Source organism: Arvicanthis niloticus, chromosome 23, assembly GCF_011762505.2.
Source record: "Arvicanthis niloticus isolate mArvNil1 chromosome 23, mArvNil1.pat.X, whole genome shotgun sequence".
NCBI classification, from domain to species: Eukaryota; Metazoa; Chordata; class Mammalia; order Rodentia; family Muridae; genus Arvicanthis; species Arvicanthis niloticus.
In genome coordinates this window covers 5,868,928-5,889,488 of record NC_133430.1, presented here as the reverse complement: position 1 = coordinate 5,889,488, position 20,561 = coordinate 5,868,928, and the positions used below count along the sequence as shown (strand labels likewise).

The 20,561-nt window shown below is 48.2% G+C and overlaps 1 protein-coding gene across 5 annotated transcripts in view; it reads right to left on the bottom strand.

The window, feature by feature from the left end:
• The window catches only part of Brf1 (BRF1 general transcription factor IIIB subunit), a 51,820-nt gene extending 31,940 nt beyond the window's left edge, over nt 1–19,880 (bottom strand). Inside the window, exons 1-5 of one of the 5 annotated variants that reach the window (XM_076920980.1) lie at nt 19,362–19,665; nt 12,734–12,879; nt 11,519–11,523; nt 8,503–8,651; nt 3,348–3,379 (exon numbers count right to left, since the gene is read on the bottom strand). In XM_076920980.1, coding sequence (XP_076777095.1) covers nt 3,348–3,379; nt 8,503–8,651; nt 11,519–11,523; nt 12,734–12,879; nt 19,362–19,545 — 516 coding nt within the window. In that variant the 5' untranslated portion in view covers nt 19,546–19,665. Of the gene's footprint in view, nt 1–320; nt 3,310–3,347; nt 3,380–8,477; nt 8,652–11,518; nt 11,524–12,733; nt 12,880–19,344 lie in introns of those variants that run through there. The other 4 variants (XM_076920978.1, XM_076920977.1, XM_076920976.1 and 1 more) reach the window with 4 other exon arrangements.
• Between the last annotated feature and the right edge of the window lie 681 nt (nt 19,881–20,561).

Below are 20,561 nucleotides of genomic sequence, written 5' to 3'. Positions count from 1 at the left end.
CCTGTTTCATTGTTCAGTCTTCAAAGAACCAGAGACCCCCGCTGGGCTATCTTAAGTCCACACCAGTGCCTCCTCTACTGGCTTCTACACCAGGAGGGCCCACCCCCTTTCTGTATGGCTGCCCAAACTCCCCTAATCCTTCTCGACAGTTGCTTAGAAAAGTGCCCACTAGAGTATGGCAAGTAATGCAGTAGAGTCAGACTTAATTCTGAACCAACAGAAGAGCAGTGCACAACACAGTGGCCACTCTTCCTCTACCTTACGGTCCTACGGGTCTGTTTCCTTGCTGGAATCCCAGTTGTTTCCTCCAATACCCTCACCTCAAATCCTTATCTGCCATGAAGCCTGCTGCCCAGATTGGGCCACCTGCCATAGCTCTCTCTTCTCTGCCACAGGAGGTAAGCAGTGGGAATAAGTCCATCCCAGAAGGGCTGTACCAAGGGTTGGAGTGGTAGGAGCACTGTCAGTTGTCAGGGAAGCAAAGGTTTAGCCAGTGTGCATAACCCCTAACATGCAGTTCAGTACCTCAGTGTAATACTGTAATAGATTAACCTGGGACACTCAGGCCTGCCCCAACCCTAAGAGGCCCCTCCCATCCTCAGCTCCCTGAAAACCTCACTGCACTCATGCTAGACCACTCCTGGGACTTGTGGGCCTTACACATGTGATTGGTCTAGCCTCCTGCCTCTGGCCTCCTGAAAGAAGTTCCTTACCTGTGGGCCTTTGCTAAGCCCCCTTTCCTGGCATGAAGGTGAATAGATGTTTGCAAGACAGTCTATGGAATGATACACAATGGTGTCTTCATGTACATGCAGGACTAAAGGGGAGTTTGTGACTTGTCAGCTTAGTGAGCCAACCCAGCTGAGAAGGCCAGGTTTAGCCACCATAGCAAATTAGCAGTGGGTTGGTCACTTTTCACCCTGTGGACACAGGTACTATCTTCCTGATGTCTTCACAAAGACTGGGGGCTCACAGAGCACTTTCTGAAGTAATTCTTTATCTTCCTGAAGTCTCAAGGGTTATCTACAAAACTATGGTGTGCATGACTATATGGCCTATGTGAGTGAGTGTACTTGTAAATGGCATGTAAACATGCGGGAATGTGTGATGTAAGTACATGCATGTGATGTAAGCATGTGTTAAGTCTGCAGTCTGTGTGCTCCCATGGGAGCACTCTTCCCGAGCAGCCTCTCAGGCCCCTCCAGATATCCAGGTACTGGTAGACATGGCTGACAATGAGACCTGAACGCTACAGAAAGAAAGACTTCTCTGAATAGACTTCAGATGTAAATTTAAAAGTTTTAACAACACTTTCCAGGGGTTAGAGAGTTAGGGCTTAGGGGTTGGCTCTATGGTAAAGAGCACTTGCTTCTTTGGCAGAAGCCTTGGGTTTGTTTCCCAGCATCCCCACGGTGGCTCACAACCATCTGTAACTCCTGTTCCAGAGGGTCCTAAACCCTCTTCTGGCCCACACACATATATGTAGGCAAATGCTCATACAAATTAATCTAAAACAAAAAACATTTTAAAATACCTTCTAGAGAGGGCCTTTGTGTACCACGACACCTGGCTTCCAGGCATCCTAATATTACTATTAGTTGCCACACTGACAACTCATTTTGTGCTTGTGGATGAAAGCTACCTACCTTTGCCGTCTATGTGGAACCAGGGAAAAGTGAGGCTTTAGATACAGGCTCTCTGCCACTTGTACTTTCACTGATTTCTTCGGAGCAGCCAGCCCCATTAGAGGCCTTCATGGACATGGGTATGCACCCCACGAAGATAAGAGCAAAACTGTCTTCAGGTCCCAGGGAGAACGTGCCATGGACACCCCAGGACGGGGACAACCTTGTACAGTTCTCACCTGCAGTCCCCCTTAGGCCCCCATTTTGGCACTAGAGCCATACCAAACAAGAGTAGTCTGTAGTCATCCAGCTACACAGCTGGCCCAACCTCAGCCCTTCCTGTCAACGTGTCATCTTCTATCCTAACAGGCTGGACTGTTCTCCCATTTCCAGAACTGTGACGCTAAAGCTGACTAGTGCGCCTCTCTTTTCCTCTAAGAGGTGTTCAAGCTACTTCTGGAGCTGCCTGGCCCTGGCCCCCATATTTCCTGGGAGGCTGGCTATAGTCATGTGACCATGCTCTGAACTGAGCACAACACATTCAAAGATGGAGTCAATGGATTATCACAATTCCAGCAGGTTATTTTTAGCTTGACCAAAAAAAAAAAAAAAAATGTAAGTAATAGCTGCTGAGAGATGCCATTTATAAAGACAGCTGGAAGGACAAAAATACAAGGCACCCTCTGACTGGAATGGGACCGTCAGTCTCTGTGGGCACTGATGCATAAGCAAACAGGAACAGTAATCTGGCCTGTCGGCTCTCAGAACCCCTGGCAGGCACCCAGATCAGGATTTCCCTTCAGGGCAAAGCTTCTGGGCATTCTGCTTCCTACTCCACAGTGTCAGTGTGGACCTCACGGCCTTGCCACAGCTCAGGGTGTGGCCTGGAGACCTCTCAGGGAGTCTCCATCCAGCCCTCTAGCACAGCTCTATCAGTGGTGTGACAGTGCACTCAGGATGTCCCTCTCTCCTTCACTGCCTTTGGAGGTCCCTAGCTGCAGCTTGCCATGATGTTCAGTTATTTACAAGTGAGCAGCACACTAGCCGTGCAGTGATGGAGCACACCTTTAATCCCAGCACTTGGAAAGCCGAGGCAGGCGGATTTCTGAGTTCGAGGTCAGCCTGGTCTACAGAGTGAGTTCCAGGACAGCCAGGGCTATACAGAGAAACCCTGTCTCGAGAAAAGGAAAAAGAAAAAACAACAAAACAACCAAGTGAGCAGTGCACTGGTCACTTAACCCCAGCACTGCTCACTTAACCCCAGCACTTCAGAGGCAGGCACATTTCTTCGTTCCCAGCCAACCAGGGCTACATGAGACCTGGAATTAAACACAAGCAATGCAACAAAAACCTACTTTATCTGAACCCAGAAAGGTAATGACCCTAACTAGGCTGTGCTTATGAGGGGTTTCCATAGTTTGAAATACATGCATGGGTCCAATATTCCCTTTTTAAAAAGAATTTGCTTTACCTTGGAGTAAGTTTCACAAGAGTTTCTCAAGCAGTTCTAAGGCTGAGACACCAGTCCTTGGATAATGCTGTGCCTGTGAGCTGCCCTCTCCTGCTGAGGTCCCAAGCTCTGGCCACACAAAATTCATCACCCTGAGCACAGGCTACCTACTATGGCAGCAGCATAAACTGACTTCCAGTTTGTGTATGAAAGCACAGCTATGGCTCTGTAATGCCCAGGCCAGGAAAGACTTAAGAAGGAGAGTGGTCTACCTGGAGCAGGTCGCTGAGGTCCAGGAGCATGTCTGCAGCTGGAGTTAAGGAGTGTTTGCATGGAGGCTACCAGGGCTGCACACCAGGTAGCCGGACCTCACCTGCCCGATCCAAGCTCATCATCTGACCAGGCCCTGAGAGAGCCCTCTCAGAATCTACTTCAAGGACAGAAAGTAACAAGGAGTGGGAAACAGGGTCAGGGAAATGAGAAATGGATCTTCAGCTGTCTACTGTACAGTATCCTCAGGACACTTATCTATAGATACTAACTGGCTTCAAAGCCAAACAGAACAGATCCTCTGGGCAGTTCCTAGTGACTCAGGGGATCTGCAGATGTACTTCATTGGTCCATCCCACTGGACTGGTCCCTCGTTGCTCCAGCAACCACCTGTGCCTACAACTGAGGTCTGCTCTATGTGGCACACCTCAGACAACTGACACATTGACAGAATATCCATATAGCATGGCACTGCCAACATGCTGTCTCAAAGCCTCTGCCTTCAAGACTGAGCCTCCTCCCACCAGATCCAGAGATGCCAACTACCTGCTTCTACCTGCTCCAGCCCACAGTCTGTGCCTTACCAGTTGTGGTGCAGCAATACTAAGTCAGTTTGCACTCAGATCCCACTTCTGATACTTGTCTCTTCTTCTCTAACTACTGAAGAGACACAGAGCTTAAGTGGAAGCTCCAGGAGCCCACTGTGTGCTCACAGGACAGCAGCCGGGTACAGTTTAGTCATCTCTTCAGTCTGATATTGGTTCGTCCTGCTACCAAGGACAGCTGAGGTTAGGAAATCTGGGTATTACTGCTCTTCTACTCTGAGGGCATCAGGGGCTCTGCAGAGCAAAGACAGGAACGCAGCAGTCTGGTGCTTGCATACCTAACCAAGAGTATAGAATCTGAAGTTCAATGATCTATCAACAACCAGAGCTGACGTATCAAGTTGCCCAAAGAAAAAGTAGCCACTTCAAGTGAGTCTACCCAATGTGCACAGGATCCCTTAAGGTAATGGCCAACCTGTACTGCCCCATTGCTAAAGCTGCATGCCACACGAGTTCTTACAGACACAGATGCCCTGTCCCAACTAGCCTTGCCTGCCTCAGACAGGGAAAAGCACTTAATATCTCTTCAATTTCCTAATAAACACTCAAAAAAAAAAAAAAAAAAAAAAAAAAACCCACCCAAAACCAAAACAACAACAACAAATCAAGTATGGAAATGAAAGAGGGGGTGGGGGAGAACCAACCAGAAGAGAGCAGCCTGCTAGGCTTGACACTCATATACAACTAGGATGCGACAAAAGGATTTACTGATTACCACACACAAATCTTGGCACGCACATGCATGCCCATGTTCACAAACACACAAAAGTAGTAAATAATTTTAAAAATTGACATTATTAATTTTAGGAAAATAGATGACATACTTGCTTTAATTTTTAATTTTAGTAGATAAAACTTGCTTTAAATTTGAAAACCAGTCAGAATGGCTCTGAAAACAGAATCTGAGGTCAGTTAGAATAAAAGCCATAGTAACCTTTCCTTTACTATACAATTAAATGCTCAGCTAAAAATATATTCATTAAGCTTTAGTGACTTTTTTTAATGTATGTGAGTGCTTTGTCGCTTTCTCAGACACGCCAGAAGAGGGCATCGGACCCCATTCCCTCTGATTGTGAGCCACCACGTGGTGGCTGGGAATTGAAGTTAGAACCTCTGGAAGAGCAGTCTGTGCTTTAACCACTGAGCCATCTCTCCAGCCCTTTAGTGATCTTTATAAATAAACCCTTATGGGAGGGGGGCTGGAAGGATAGCTTAGCAGTTAAAAGCACCTGCTGTTCTTGCAGAGGATCTGAGTTCTATTCCTAGCACCCCCATGGTAGCTAACAACTGTCTGTAACTCTGTAACTTCTATTCCAGAGAATTTGATACCTCTTCTGGCCTCTACTGGACTTCCACTCTACACAGATTAATACACATACACATAAATACATTTTTTTTTTTTTGAGAAGTGTCTACCTACAAAACCCTGGCTGTCCCGGAACTTACTATGAAGACAAGGCTAAACTCAAACTCACATAGCTACCTACCTACCTCTGCCACCAACCCTGGCTTAAATTAAATCCTCAAAAACAAAATCTTTCTGGGCGTGATCTATATAGTGAATTCCAGGACAGCCAGAGCTACATAGTCTCAAAACAATCAAACAAGCTAGGCATAATGGCACATGCCTTTAATCCAGCACTCAGGAGGCAGAGGCAGGAGGATCACTGTGAGTTTGAGGCCAGCCTATTCTACAAAGTGTATTCCAGAGCTACACACAGAAACTGTAAGACAGCAGGTATTTTTTTTTTTAACAAACTTTTGATCATTCTGGTTTAAGCCCACTGTCCTTGAAGAATGATGAGTAGTGGTTGATGCTCAGCTATAAGTGGCCCAGGAAGCCTAGGAGAGCTTGTCCATCATTTTCAGCAAACCATATAATTGGATACCCAGAACTTAAAAGGAAGGAAGGAAGAAGGAAGGAAGAAGGAAGGAAGGAAGAAGGAAGGAAGGAAGGAAGGAAGAAGGAAGGAAGGAAGGAAGGAAATCTTGAAAGCTGCTGCAAGCCTACAGAACTTGCTGCTGACCTAACTGCACATGGCCCTGTAGTGCACAGCTAAGAGGCTTCTCCAGTGTAGTGAAAATGCATGCAGAAGCCAGTCAGCTCTGGAATACACCCTGGGCAGATTAGTACTGCCTACCACACAGAACCATGTAGGCTCCTTGGCCTTCTCCCGCTTGGTGTCAGCTGTAAGCATGAGTTCCTGGTTTAGATCCACGGCCTGGGGCCCCTCTGAGGTCACTGGTCCCGTGTAGATCTACTGTAACAGCTTGAGTGTTCCAAATAAAGACAGCTGCAGGCAAAATCACCTCTTCCATGACTGTGTCTCACACAAATACTGCAGGAACTAATCTGGACATATAACTCAGTCTTCTTGACAAGAGCAACGAATGTCTCCTTGAACTTGACAGTTCTACCATCACACCTAGCTGCTGCCTGAAACAGTTCAGACCATTCTCAGCCCTCATACCCCCACAACTTTCCTCTACCCTATGAAGAAAATTTAGGCCTGGCTCCTACACAGCAGACTCAGTAGGTCTCAGGCCCCCTAGGGGTCAGGGATTAGAGGTGCAGGCTGGCAGGCTGAAGAGGGCAGGCAAGGGTCCTGGGTGAAAGGCCCCAGCATAGCCTGCTTTCTGGGTCACAGTAGACACCATTTTGAGGAGATGGGCAAGATGGCAAAAACAAGCTTGAGTAATAGTAAGTCTGTTCCTTCTGCATGAGGACATCTTGTGATTAGTCCCACACCCAGGATTCCACTTTTGCTAGTGAGTTAATAGAATGACAAGAGAATCCCAAAAGGACCTCAGCACCATGACCTTCTAGCACAGGACTCTCCCAAGTACCACCTTAGGCAATCAGATAAGGGCTGAGATGGGGGAATGCCATGCATTCCACAGGTAGCTTGGATGAGACAGGAGGAGATAAATGCCTACCAGAACAGATGCCTGTCATAACTGCATTGCCACACAGGAAAAGAAAGTCAGGACCACTAGAGCATAATAGGCCAGCTGAGGGTAACAGACCCAAGAGCTCAAGTACCACCAACACCACTTCCTAGGAAGTCAGGAGATGACATCTGCACAGAATGGGCACAAAAGCAGAAATACATGAAGCACACAAAGTGCACTAAGAAGAAATAGGAGAGAGGCGTTAAGGAGCCCTGGGCCTGGGGAGATATCTTAGTATGTGAAGTGACCGATATACAAGCATAAGGACCCGAGTTCAGACCACAATCCTTACAGAAAAGCTGGGTGTGGAGGTGAACATCTGTAGCCCCCGCACTAGAGGGCATGAACGGAGATAACCATCCTGGAGGCTTGCTGGACAGATCATCTAGACAAAATGACAAACGTCAGTGAAGTACCCTGACTCAAAAAACGAAGAGAGGCCAGGGAGAGAACTCAGCGGCTAAAGGTGCTTGCCACCAAACCTGACAACCTGAATTTGATCCCTGGGACTTACACGGTACAAGAGGAGGACTGACTCTCAGTGGTCATCTTAACTGACATGTAGCTCTGTGTGCAGCATGTGTGCGCCACATACATACCCCAATCAAAAATAAATAAAAGTCTAGGAACTACCTCAAGCCAGAAGGGGGAGTAGGTGGATGAGAAGGAAGCAAAGCTTCCCTAACACAGATGGGACAGGCAGAGGAGACAGGTAGAAACCAAGTGACCTAAGACAGATTCAAGGTGGGAAGTGGCCAGAGGGAGGGACCTACTGGAGAGAAGACATCTCATGTTTACAGTTAGACAGAAGCACACCAAGGTCCCTGGGATGAGGGGAGAACGACTATAAGCAGCACGTGCATGACAGGAATGGGTGGCGGATGGTACCAACGGGAGTGAGGAAACACTGAGGGATGAAGGATGGATCTGGTGATGACGCGCATGCCTGCAGAGCTTAGTGCTGGTGCCTGGGAAGCACACGGGAGAACCAGACCTGAAACCTCAACAAACAAAGCTGCAAAGGGAGGAAACAAAGCCAGAAGTCATGAGCTATCCTCTTCTTCTTCTGCCAAAAGTGGCAGGGACTTAAGAGTCTAGCCTGACTCCCCACTTTGGCAGCTGTGGGAGTTTGAATAAAAATGGCCGCAGGCTCACAGGGAGTGGTATTATTATTAGAGGTGTGGCCTTGTTGGAGGAAGTTTGGGGGGGGGGGGCAGTTTCAGAAGCTCAAACCAGATCCAGTGTCACACTCTCTTCCTGGTGACTACTGGTCCAGATGTAGAACTCTCAGCTCCTTCGCCAGCACCATGTCTGCCTGCACGCTGCCATGCTCCCTGCCATGATGATAATGGATCAAACCTCTGAACCATAACCCAGCCCCAATTTAATGTATTTTTTGATAAGAGCTGCCATGGTCATGGTGTCTCTTCTCTTCAGTAGAAACCGCAACTAAAACAGCGCTTAGAGAAGGAGCCCTGCATCAGCTGGGATAGGACATCCAATAAGGACCTGTCCGCAGCATCGACACCGATTCCTACAACTCCTACATTTGAGTAATCACCCAACAAAGGATATGAGGTGTGCCTTCAGTTCGGCAAACCAAGTAGAGGCAGGCAGCAATCACATGGGCCATCTTCCGTCCTCTGGTAAGATGCTTGCTTACAGCCATCTTGAAGAAATTGAAGGCTGTATCCAGGCAGTGCTGGTTCAGTTGCAGCTGGCTCCCCAGGTGGTGGATGTGGCGCCGCCCTGTGGAAAAATACAGAATGACCTTTGGCCACAACTTAAAATTAAGTATCATAGGTCTACCTTACAATTTAAGATTTGAGCAAAGCCTGTTAGTGCAGGCATATAATTTCACTCACTTTGGAGACTGAGGCAGGAGGACCACTATTTCAAGATTAGCCTGGGCCAGGCATAATGACGCATGCCTTTAATCCCACCAGAGGCAGGCAGATCTCTGTGTGTTCAAGGCAGCTTGGTCTGCAAATGAATTCTAGGATGAGCAGCGTAACTTAGAGAACCTATTTCAAACAAACCAACCCTGGGCTACAGAATGAGTTCAAAGCTAGCCTGGAAAACTTGACTTGTAAGTCAAACTAGGGACTAGAGATGGCTCAGAGGTTAAGAGTACTTCCATACAACTTAGATTCAATTTCTAGCACCTACACGGTACACAGCTACACACAGAAGCACAATATCTATGCACATGAACAACTGTGGAGACGGAGCTCAGTGGCAGAGGACTTGCTTAGAACACACAAAGTGTTTAGGTTTAATACTCAGGAATCCAAAATAAGACAGGTAGACAGACAGACAGTGTAGATTATCTTTGCCTTAAGTTTTTAATTTAGTCTGTACATTGCAATCAATTTTCATTATGAATGCCAAAATATTAGTTTCCTGATTTCTTACATGCCATAAAACCCTGTTCCTGATACACTGTATTTTGGCTTGGAGCAATATACAGTGGCTGTATCTCTTCTGGAGGTTCTGAGGCCTGAAGTGTCTGGCAGTAATGGGTCTCCCACAGCACAAGACTCATTCTTTCCAGGATGGCATCTCTACCTAGTCCAGTCCTGGACAACCCCTAGCTAGGCTTCCCTCTAAGAGCCAGCTTCTTGGCTAGACAAGTGGACAGCCTAGTGAGCTGCTCCCTGCACACCGGCAGAAGGAGCAGCGATGGCAAAGGCAGGCACACACTAGCAAGGAATCTGAGGGCACCGGGCCCTTTCAGGGACTACAGAAGCACCTGCGGCCAGGAGGCTGTGTCTGTATAGTCACTATGTTGCAGACAGGACACTCAAGGTCTCTAGCTACAAGTGCAAATACAGAGCAGCCACCCCAAAGTCCAGCAGTGTGGATCTAAGAGAGCGCTGCTGATACCAACTCTCAGTGCAGACCAATGGGTGGACACCAGGGATTAAGACACAAGATATACCCTAGGAAATGCAGAGGACATGTAGATGGTAAGAACTGTTACCAGACATATCTAGTCCTACTGCCATCTTCAGGACCGCAGTGCATTCCTCTGACAGTGTAGGCAACCTCCACCTCATCCATAAAATGTTAAATGCTGGGTTCTCTGATTCTTTGGTAAGATCTGAAGGCTAGTACACTACTCAACAGCCAACAGTAACAATAACACATTTCAGGGTTTGGCCAACATGCCTGACCAACTGCACAAAAATTAGCTCCTCTTTCTTATCAGCACACAGTAGTTAACACACCAGAGCCAGCAAAGGCTACTCTAGGCCCAGAAACTGATAACAACAATCTGCAGACAGCAGACTACGCTGAGCTGGAGCCTGAGGCCCAGTAGCTATGTAGTGTTTAGAAAACTCCTCAATTAAAGTAAGATCGTTTCTTCTCTTGAGTCCCCTGCTCAAGGCTAGGGCTTGCCAGCACCCACAGAATCCATATGATCACTGCAGTAAATATTAAGTATAAGTAAGAAATGACACACTTAATGACATCATTCCTAAGAGCAAAACACTGATCCTTTCACACCGAGGTCAGCAATGAGCCAAAGCCTACCCAGTCTCAGGAATTCTGGGGAGCCTAGCCAACACAGGACCAAAAATGCAGCATAGCTTTGCTATGAATAAGTAAGAAGACGGTGGAAAGCAAGGACCAGTGCTGTCTGCTCACAGCCTGTGTGGCTGCTGTAATAAGAAACTCAATACAAGATCACAGTTTCAGGTCAATATATCAAGTTCCTATAATTTGATCTAGAAACAATGTAACCCCAAGCAGAATCTGGGCAGGTTTTTCTCAGTAAAGTTAACAAAATAACTCCAAAATGAAACTCTAAAGGTTCAAATCAATGACAAAATAACCCCAGAAGACTCAGTACCATTCAAGTAACTATGCTCCCACAATCATCTACAGATTAAGACAATCCCTCAAAATCCCAGCTGATTTCCTGGCAGAAATCAAATACAGACTCTAAATTCATACTGTGATTATGGGATACAGTAATACAGGCCTTGTAAGCCCAACCCTGGGTGAGTCAACCCTGGGATCATGAGCTTTAGGCTAGCCTGGGCTATACACAGCAAGACTGTCTCAAAAAAAAAAAAAACAGAAGGAAAGAAGGGAGGGAGGGAGGGGATGGGAGGGAGGAAGCAGACAACACAGATCAAGAGACTTAGAATAATCAGCACAGCACTAAGAAAGAATTCTAAGAAAGTATACACATTTCCCAATTTCAAACTTAGCACAGTGCTAGGACGCAAACAAAAGCATGACATGTGCAGTCTAGCAGAACAGAACCGAGGGAAGAAGTGATTCTCAACAAGGGCGGGTACCAACTGGGGGACTATCTTTTCTACTCAAACACTGGAAATGCACATAAGACGAAAGCTGGACCCAGTCTCTCATCACTTGTTCTAACTCACAATGACCAACCCCAAAACATTACAGGAAACTCAGATGGTCAACCCCAGAGAACTGCACTTTATCTTTCTGAGGTAGTCTCTCAGGAAACCTGGAGCTTCCCATTTTTGTTAGAGTGGCTATGCACTGAGGCCGGAGAATCTCCCTGTCTCTCCAGTGCCAGGATTACAACAGGCTCACATGCCCATGCTTAGCTTCTTATATATTCAACTGGGGACCCTAACTCAGCCTTATACGTGGCGGGCACTTTACCCACTGGGCTGTCCATTTGAGCATCAGTGACTGACCAGATAAGGCATAAGATATGCTGGGCACTGTCTCAGTGACACCACCATGGAGCTCGAGCGACAGCTCGGCTGCTTAGTGCTCTTGCAGAGGACCTAGGCTCAGTTCCTAGTGCCTGCATGGTGGCTCACAACCATCCTAACTTAACAACATCTTAAAGAGAAACCCTCTTCTCACATTCATGAGCATCAGACACATGCATGGTATACATACATACATGTAAATAAAACACCCAGATACATTTCAGAATACGTCTTCAATTTTATAACATCAAATCGTAAGAAAAAGAAAAATAGTAAAAGATAGCTCATGAAACAGGAAATTTTTTTTCTATAACATATATCTGGTAAAAAAAAATTCATAGAGGGTGGCAAGATAGCTCAGTGGGTAAAGACACTTATTGCCAAGACAAATGATTGGACTTCAATCCCCAGAATTCACATAGAGGAAAGAGAGATCCAACTCCTGCAAGCTAACGATAAACGTGCCATGGTAAGCACATACACATACACAAATAAATGTACATATATAAACATCAGACATATATTTGTGTGTGTGTGTGTATATATATATAAAACTTATAGCTAAAATGAGGTATATTGGGGTATACCCTTAAATCTCAAAACTTGGGAAGCAGAGACAGGCAGATCTCTGTTGAGTTCAGGGCCAGCCTGGTCTACAAAAAGAGTTTCAGGATAGCCAAAGCTACACAGAGACCCTGTCTAAAAAACAACAAGAACAATAAAAACCTTGTAGCTGAAATATATATATATGGAACCTTTTCAATTCAATAAAGGCAAATAACTTAATTAAAAACAAGGATCAGAACAGATATTTCTCTACTCTGATGTTTTTATAAAACAATGAAATACCACTTTTGCATGTCAAACTATTACACACTGGTTCTATGCCTATTTACAAGAGACCAGGAACAAGCAGCCGGTACCATCTCAGGACCCTTCACTAAGGGGGCCTACCAAGATCTACAGAATGCCTGGAAGAAGGGGCACACTCAGGAACCATCCCTCCCAGAGTCCTTCCGGCTCTGGGTTATAAGGGTGGCAAAAAGTAGGAGGTCACAAGGTAAGACACAGGCAGGGCCATGGGCTTTGCAAGGCAGAAGCAGCAGTGAGGTCTGCTCTCCCGACCCCAGCATCCTGTCCCCTCCCTCTCCTGTCCCACCCACGGTCAGCAAGGATGAGGTAGGGAATACCATTTTGTAGGGTCTGCGCTCTTGATTCCTTTCCCAGGTTCACATGAAAGCCACCGCCTAGGGTTGGGGTTTTCCCAGCACCTGGAAATACAAAACAGAGAGGTTAGCCAGGGCCTAGAGAGAAGCCCCACAGGCCTGTCCACTGACTGTGAGCAGAGCAGGACCCAGCGTTCCCACAGGGAAGAGCAACAAGCTAACTTTGCTCTGCGTAGCCAACAGATGTGGCCTTGACCAGAGGTACCCAAACCTTTAAAAGTAAAACAATAGGGGTTGATGGAATGAGTGAGTAGCTAGGAGCTCTTGTCAACATGCCTGATCACAGGGACCCACACAGAAGGGAGAACTGACTCTACACACATGCACCACAACCCCCACCTCACCCATAAATAAATGCAATAAAACAAAACCAAAGACAAACTCCTACTGCTCTAAGTCAAGTGGACCTGTGCTTTTAGCACAGCCAGTCACGGGGCCTGGGGGACGGGGTCAGCAGGTAAGAGACGGTGCTGCTCTTCAAGAGCACCCAAGATCGGTTCCCAGTCACACAGTCCTCAACCACTTGTGAGTCCAGTTCCAAGGACAGTTGACACCGCTGGTCACTGTGGGCACCTGCACTGATGCGCACGTGCCCACACACAGATGCACACATAATTTAGAATAATGAAAATACGATCTTAAAAACATAAAAATTCCGCTACATTTAAAAACATGGTGGCATTAGTCATGCTAAGCATGGTGGTGCAGATCTGTAATTAGGTCTAATTAAGGTAATTAGAGCTGCAGGATAATGTGAGACACAGAGCAAGACTTTGCCTCACTCTGTCACCCCTACCCCTACCCTCCACCCCGAAAAAAAGAAGACTTCCACTTCAGTTGAAACCTTACTGCAGGTCCACAGCACACTGCAGTCACCAATCACTGCCACTTCACAGGCACGGCCCACCTGCCATGCTGGGAACCCACACTTGTGCTCGGGCAGTTCCACCTGCACTGGCCCTAGGAGCTGCTTCCGACTCTGCTCCTGCCACCCCTCCTTGTATGTGCAGCAGGAGGAAACATGGTGTTAATGTCACAGCAGGTTAAGGTGCTAGCTAACTCAGGCTCCCTCCCCTCGAGTGTGAAAGAAGAAAGGCCAAATGTGACCTCTACATGAAATGTGACTTCTAGATGGAGCTGCCGACCTCAACTTCACCTAGACCTTCAAGTCTCAGATGTGCTCTGCTTGTAAAGACACCAGGTGTTTTGCTTTTCTTTCATTCCTTCCAGATAAGGTTTCACTATGTAGCATCAGCTGACTTAGAACTTTGCCTTCCAAGTGCTGGGATTACAGATGTGAACCATGATGCCCAGCAGACATCTGGTATTTTCTACAAGTTTCTGTAACAACAAACTACAAGCTGGAAGTATAGCACAGATGGGCTTTGAAGAGTCTACCCCCTCAGGGACAATAGGGATTATACAATCACAGGCCACTTGGGGAAGAGCCTCTGATTTAGCAAAGGGCACAGAGAGATGAGCCCAAGACAGCATGGTTATAAAGAGACTGAAAATGCCCTGGAACGGACAGTGCCGCCCTCGCTCGCTGGAGCAGACCTAGGAGGAGGCCAAGATCCCTCAGAGCCCTCAGAGCCCAGCCAGGCCTGTCCAGAGCACTGTCCTTCATTCTCACAGTGTCCACATGGACAGTTTTATAACTGTGTGGGTTTGATATAAAAGGCTAGAGATTCTAAGGCCGGCCTAGGCTAGATAGCAAGACCTATCCTTAAAAACAGTGTATGGCGCCGGGCTGTGGTGGCGCATGCCTTTAATCCCAGCACTTGGGAGGCAGAGGCAGGCGGATTTCTGAGTTCGAGACCAGCCTAGTCTACAGAGTGAGTTCCAGGATAGCCAGGACTACACAGAGAAACCCTGTCTCGAAAAACAAAACAAAACATATTGTATGGCAGGTGAGATGGTTTAACAGCTAAAGAAACTTGCTATTAAGCCTGACCACCTGAGTTTGACCCCCAAGAACCTGCATGGTAGAGGGAGAGAACCAACTTGCAGAGGTTGTCCTCTGACTTCTATACGTGCAGAGTGGCATGTCCATACACATATAAATAAATGTAATAAAAACCTTAAGTTCTGGAAAACTGAAGAACAGAACTCAAGTGAGCTACAGCCAAGATAGAAGCGACCGAGATGGAGACAAGTCCAGGTCTGCCCTGCAGGAGAGCAGCTCTGGGTTCACCTGTGAGCAGTTCCAGGCGCTAAGAAAGCACTGGAGACAGACCCCAACCCCAACGAGGGGACTCTGGAGGCCTGGCTGATGGCACTCACACTGACAAAAGGAGACATCAGGGTTTGGTTCCATTATCGAAGGCGTGAGATGGAGCTCAGGCGGTTGCCCGGGGCCCACACATCTGAGCTGCAGTCAAGGGACCATACCTTTGGGTCTCACCTTGTTGGAAGCAATGGGTCAAAGTTTGGCCTAAGAGTTAGTTTAACGTACCTTTGGCACAAGGATTGGGAAGGGTACTCCATACCCATAGGTTCTACCAAGCAAAACCCCAAGGAGTTCTCCCAAAATGACCCTGGACTCCCCTAAGCCTCGGAAGCCTTGAAGAGTCTCACACCCTTCTGGGTACCAGGGCAGAGACGGCACGGCACAGGATGTTTTTTCAACATCCTTCTGGGGCAGGGGGTTGTTGTGATTTATGTCTATTGAAGGTACATTAATAATAAAGCTTGCATTCATAGAAAAAAAACTTAAGTGCTGACCAAGTGGGTTGGAGAGTACCTGCTCAGCACATGAGGCCCTGGGTTCCACCATCAACACCACAAGCAAGACCTCTAAGACCTGATATAGTATAGGGCGATACGATTCGTTTCCATAGCCAGGAAGCTGTGCTGCCATGAGTGTGTCCCCATCACTCACTGTGGTGTATTAGGCACATTCTGATTACTGGAGGGACCTCAGGAAGGCTCCCAGCCTACCGATGAGGTTTGCTGCTCCCAGGATTGGGGAGAATGAACCCTAAGAAGGCAGGTGCCACAAGCTGCCTGGTGTATGGTCTCTCTCTGCAATTCTAAGTGTAGTTCCAAGCCTTGAGAAAGAAGGATGCAGAGGCACAGGGGTCTCCATTCACTGACAAAGGGAGGCCTCGGAGAACCATGGCACATGCTTCGGAGTGTGCATTATGGGGAACTCTGCTCTGCTTCTATCATCTGTGTTCATAAAGTAAGCCCAGACTCTCATGGTGTGACTCAAATCCCAACTTTGCCAGCTACCCACTGCCTTGCATTTGGAATCTAAGCCTGAGGTCCTGATGCCTGCTACCTGAAAAGACCCCTAAGACCTGATACAGGGCGATATGTTTCCATAGTGATTGTCCCCATCACTCTCTGTGGTGTATTAGGCACATATCTAGAGCTTAGGTTGCTATACACAGAGACACCTAGGAAAGGACAGACACTAACAAGAGGACAGCTTTACGGCAAAGCTGGAGGACAGGCAGGAAGACGGATGCGGGTCTTGGGACAAGTCGTCTGTCTCCAGTCCATGTGGTCATGCTGATTGTGGGCGGGGTGAGGTAGCTACCTGAAAGATGGCTGTTCAAAGCAACTGACACCTCCCTCCTATATAACCTGTACTTCCTACCAAGGCTACCAATTCATGGCCTCACAATGCATTCCCAGGGCCTCCAGGGCTGGTTGCCGGAGTGCTTCTCTCTGGAGAGATATCTTGATGTCACCTAAGAGCCTATCTGAGCTTCTGCTCAATGCCTCTGAGCATGATTTCCCAGGATACATGGTGAGGCCTCGATCCACCATGGCTCCACGCACTGTCCCCAAGTCGTGGATGCACCTAGGCAAACGCTTCCCATGGAAAGCCCTAAACACCTGGTCCAGCAATGACCTGCTATTACTGCTCTTAACACTCCAGCAGGCATCAACATCTTGGCAACTACTTAGGAGGCTGTAATAATGTGAACCACTGTCATAGCAGTCCTGCAAACACCCTTGGGTCACCATCTACAAAGAATAAGAACGTATGTGACATGTGAAATATACCACAGGAACAAAAATGCAGAAGGGAAAAGTCAACCCAAAGTCAAATTTTTTGAAATATCAACAAAACTGGTGAACCAGCCAGAAAGGCAAAAACGCAAGACACCAACATCAAAAGGAAAAAGGGACTTTGCTACAGTCCCTTGCAGACATATAGAGCATGGGCTAGGTAGGGAGAAAGCCCAGATGCAGACTACTTGCTTAACAAACATGAATTCCACAACTAGATGACCCATTCCAAGAACAAGTTAGAAACTATTTGAAATGTAACTACAGCCACTACTATGACAGAAGCTGAAAAAGAACCCCTAAGACCAGCTGACTACATTAGAGAAGTCTACCTAATATTCAAGTAAGGAAGGATGCAAGAAGTGGCAGGCACACACCTATCATCTTGGCTGTTAGAAAACTGAAGCTGGAGCATCATGAGCTTGAGGCCAGCTTAAGTTTTATAGGGAAACTAGGAAAGAGAAAAAGAACGGAGTGCATTGTTTGTATATAGTCCCTTCTAGAAAGTAAGGAGGGGCAGGGGACACAGCTCACTTGTTTCAGGAGCACATTAACTTGACTGGTAAGGCTGATAGATGTTAAACTACAGACCAATACCCCACGTAAGCAGAGATGAAAATCCACAAGCACGCCCAAAGAACAATACCCCAAGTACTACAGACCAATATCCCAAGTAAGCAGAGATGAAAATCCACAAGCATGCCCAAAGAACAATACCCTAAGTGAGCTTACTTCTAGAACTTGCAGCAGATTCAAGAGTCTGCCGCATGGGCTGGGGAGATGGTCCAGTGAATTAAATGCTTGCTGTGTAGGCATGACCAAAGTTCAGACTCCCAGAACCCACATAAAAGCAGGTCAGGTGTGTCAGCCACTTGTAACCTCAGCAATTGGGAGGCTGAGAGTGGGAATCCCTTGGGCAAACAAACTGGCTAGCTAGAGTAGCCAGGAAAGAGGAGCTCCAAGTTCAGCAAGAGACCCTGACTCAGTGAAGTGTAGAATTATCAAGGAGGGTACCTGATGCCAACTTTGGGCCTCCTTACTCATGTGCCACACATACATGTGTCCCTGCACACATGTATACACACACACACACTCAGCCACACAAGGCATGGTGGTACATGCTTGTAATCCCAGCACTTAGAAAACTGAGACAGGGCAGACTGCTAAAAGTTCAAGGCCAGCCAGTCTACACAGGGATACCTTGTCTCAAAAAAAAAAAAAAAAAAAAAAAAAAAAAAAAAAAAAAAAAAAAAAAAACACAAAAAAAAAAAAAAAAAAACAACAAAAAATTGGGTCTGGTAGTACAGGCTCATAATTGCAACTTAGGAGGCTGAGGCAGGAGGATTCCAAGTTCAATGCTTATCTGGGTTACTGATTAAGTTCAAAGCCAGCCTGGACAACTTGTCAATAGGCAGAGCACCTGCTGAGTGTGAGCAGGACCTGGGTTCCAGCCCCAGAGCCATACACACACACACATAAACACGTGAATACACACACTGACACTACAACCCAAGGGAAAGACATTACAAATGTGCAATTCTGAAACAAGATGGCAAACGACGGATGGCTCACAACTCTTCATCTCAAAACAGTAAATGTAAACAAAAGGTAAGGATGAATGCACGACAGAACCCAGAAGCAGACGCAGACCCACACAGGGACCATACAGTGATCTCTGCTAAACGAACAACAGTCACTCCATACAAAAAAAAAGGAACCCTTTCAGCAAGATGTGTGAAAAAATGGTACCTCCACCCACAAGAAAGGAACCTAAGCCTGCACATCCCACTTCCCACCAGGCTTAACTCAAAGTATGGACTAGGCTTCTATTGACATACAGATCTGGAAACTGTTTAGTATGCCAGAGTCCCTGGGTCGGATCCCCAGTACACAGAAAATAAAAACAAAACTACATAAAAGTGTAAACAAGAACTTTTAGAAGCCAAATGTGGTGACTCAAACAAAGACATTTTAGAAACGGCGACCAATTGGAATGCTTCAAAATGTAAAACCTTTGGTCAAATGAGTAACTTTTGCTTCGTGAATCATATATACAAAGAAAGACTTGGAAGTATAACTCACTAAACTCGACACTCAACGGTCAGGAAACAAACCCTTATTTAAAAAAAAATAAGGACTTAGGCGACTGGGTAGAGAATTGAGGCTGGGCATATCCTCTTCATAGCCCTTAGGGCTATGACACCTGTCAGAGTGGACAACCGGATAAACGGAACCTGCATCAGATTCGAGCCTGAAAGTCAAGCCTGGCAGATTTCGGGTCCCAGCCCGACGACCTCCGTTGGACCAGACCGCGACGCTTGGCGTACGGGATACGGAGAGAACCTGGCTGCAAGTTCCGGCCGGGCCCTGCCTCAGTTTCCCTGTCCGACTGCCCACTGTCTGTCGCAGGACGATCTGCTTCCGTTTCCCCGCCAGCCTCGACTCGTCCCTCATCTCGCACACTCAGCCCTGCCCGCCCCCCTTTACCGAGCTGCAGAACACACCGTCCAGCGACACGAACTGGCCGACCGCCGACGAGCCGCCGCCGCTGTTCTCCACGAACTGCACCTCGGACACGATGATGTTGTCCTCGAGCACCGAGCCGCAGCCCGTGCACACCGCATCGCCGCGCGCCGCGTCCAACTCGATGTCCGTGCCGCCGCAGCCGCGGCAGACGCGGCCCGTCATGTTGGAGCTGCGGGGCCCCGCCGGCCCCCCGCCGCTCAGCAGCCCGCTCTCCGCCCGCGGCCCTCAGCCCGCAAGGCCCTTCGCGCCGCCTCCGTCTGTGCCGCACTCTCGCGAGGCCGCGGGCGCCACGCCCGCCGATTCGTCGCGGCAGATTCGCCTCGCGCGTGCGGGCCGCGCCGCCTCCAACGGACGCGCCCGCGGGCCCAATAAAGGAACTCAAGAATCTTTGGGACGCTGGGACCGAACCAACGACCTTCCGGGCGGCCGGAAGCGAAGCTCCAAACCTGGAGCCCGCGGACCTCGCGGGCCACAAGGCAACAGCGGGGCGGGACTTGCGGGCGAGCGAGAAGGGCGGGGCGAGGCGGTGAGCCCAGCCCGGGCCCCGCGGAGGGCCGTGGGAGGAGCCTAGAAAGGGACAGGGGCTTAGGGAGGAGCCTGGGACATGGGCGGGGCTTAGCGTGACGGGGCCTGGACTAGGCCCGTGGGCGGAGCCTGGGAAGAGACCCAAGAGGTGTAGGAGGAGCCTGGAGGCGGAGCGGAGGCCAAGGGGCGTGCGGTGCGCGCACCCTAGGGAGAGCCGATTGTCTGTGAGAGGACTCTGGAAACAAAGTAGTGGGATGTGCTTGTGGGCGGTAACTCAAGTGAGGCCCAGGCCCAGCCCAGGGTTACGGTGCGGCCTGCATTGATTGGCACAAAGGGCTTTAGGAAAGGCCTGAAGGCTGGATGTAGTGGGCGGAACCTGGGGAGTAAGCAAGCCTTAGGGCATGATCAAGGACTGCGGGCAGGGCTGAGATTTGAGAGGGACCCGGGACTGTTCTCCCAGACTCTGCTGCAGCCCCCTACCCCAGTCCCAGAGAGAACACTTGGTCCCCTCAACGCTGAGTTCTCCTATTTCCTGCCAATAACGGGTCTGGGTAGGGTGGTGAGCTCTGGGTAAAGTGAAGCATACACATAACCCTCTACATCTGCAGGCGCGGCTCACAATCTTAGTCATACCCATCAGTCCTTGGGAAGTT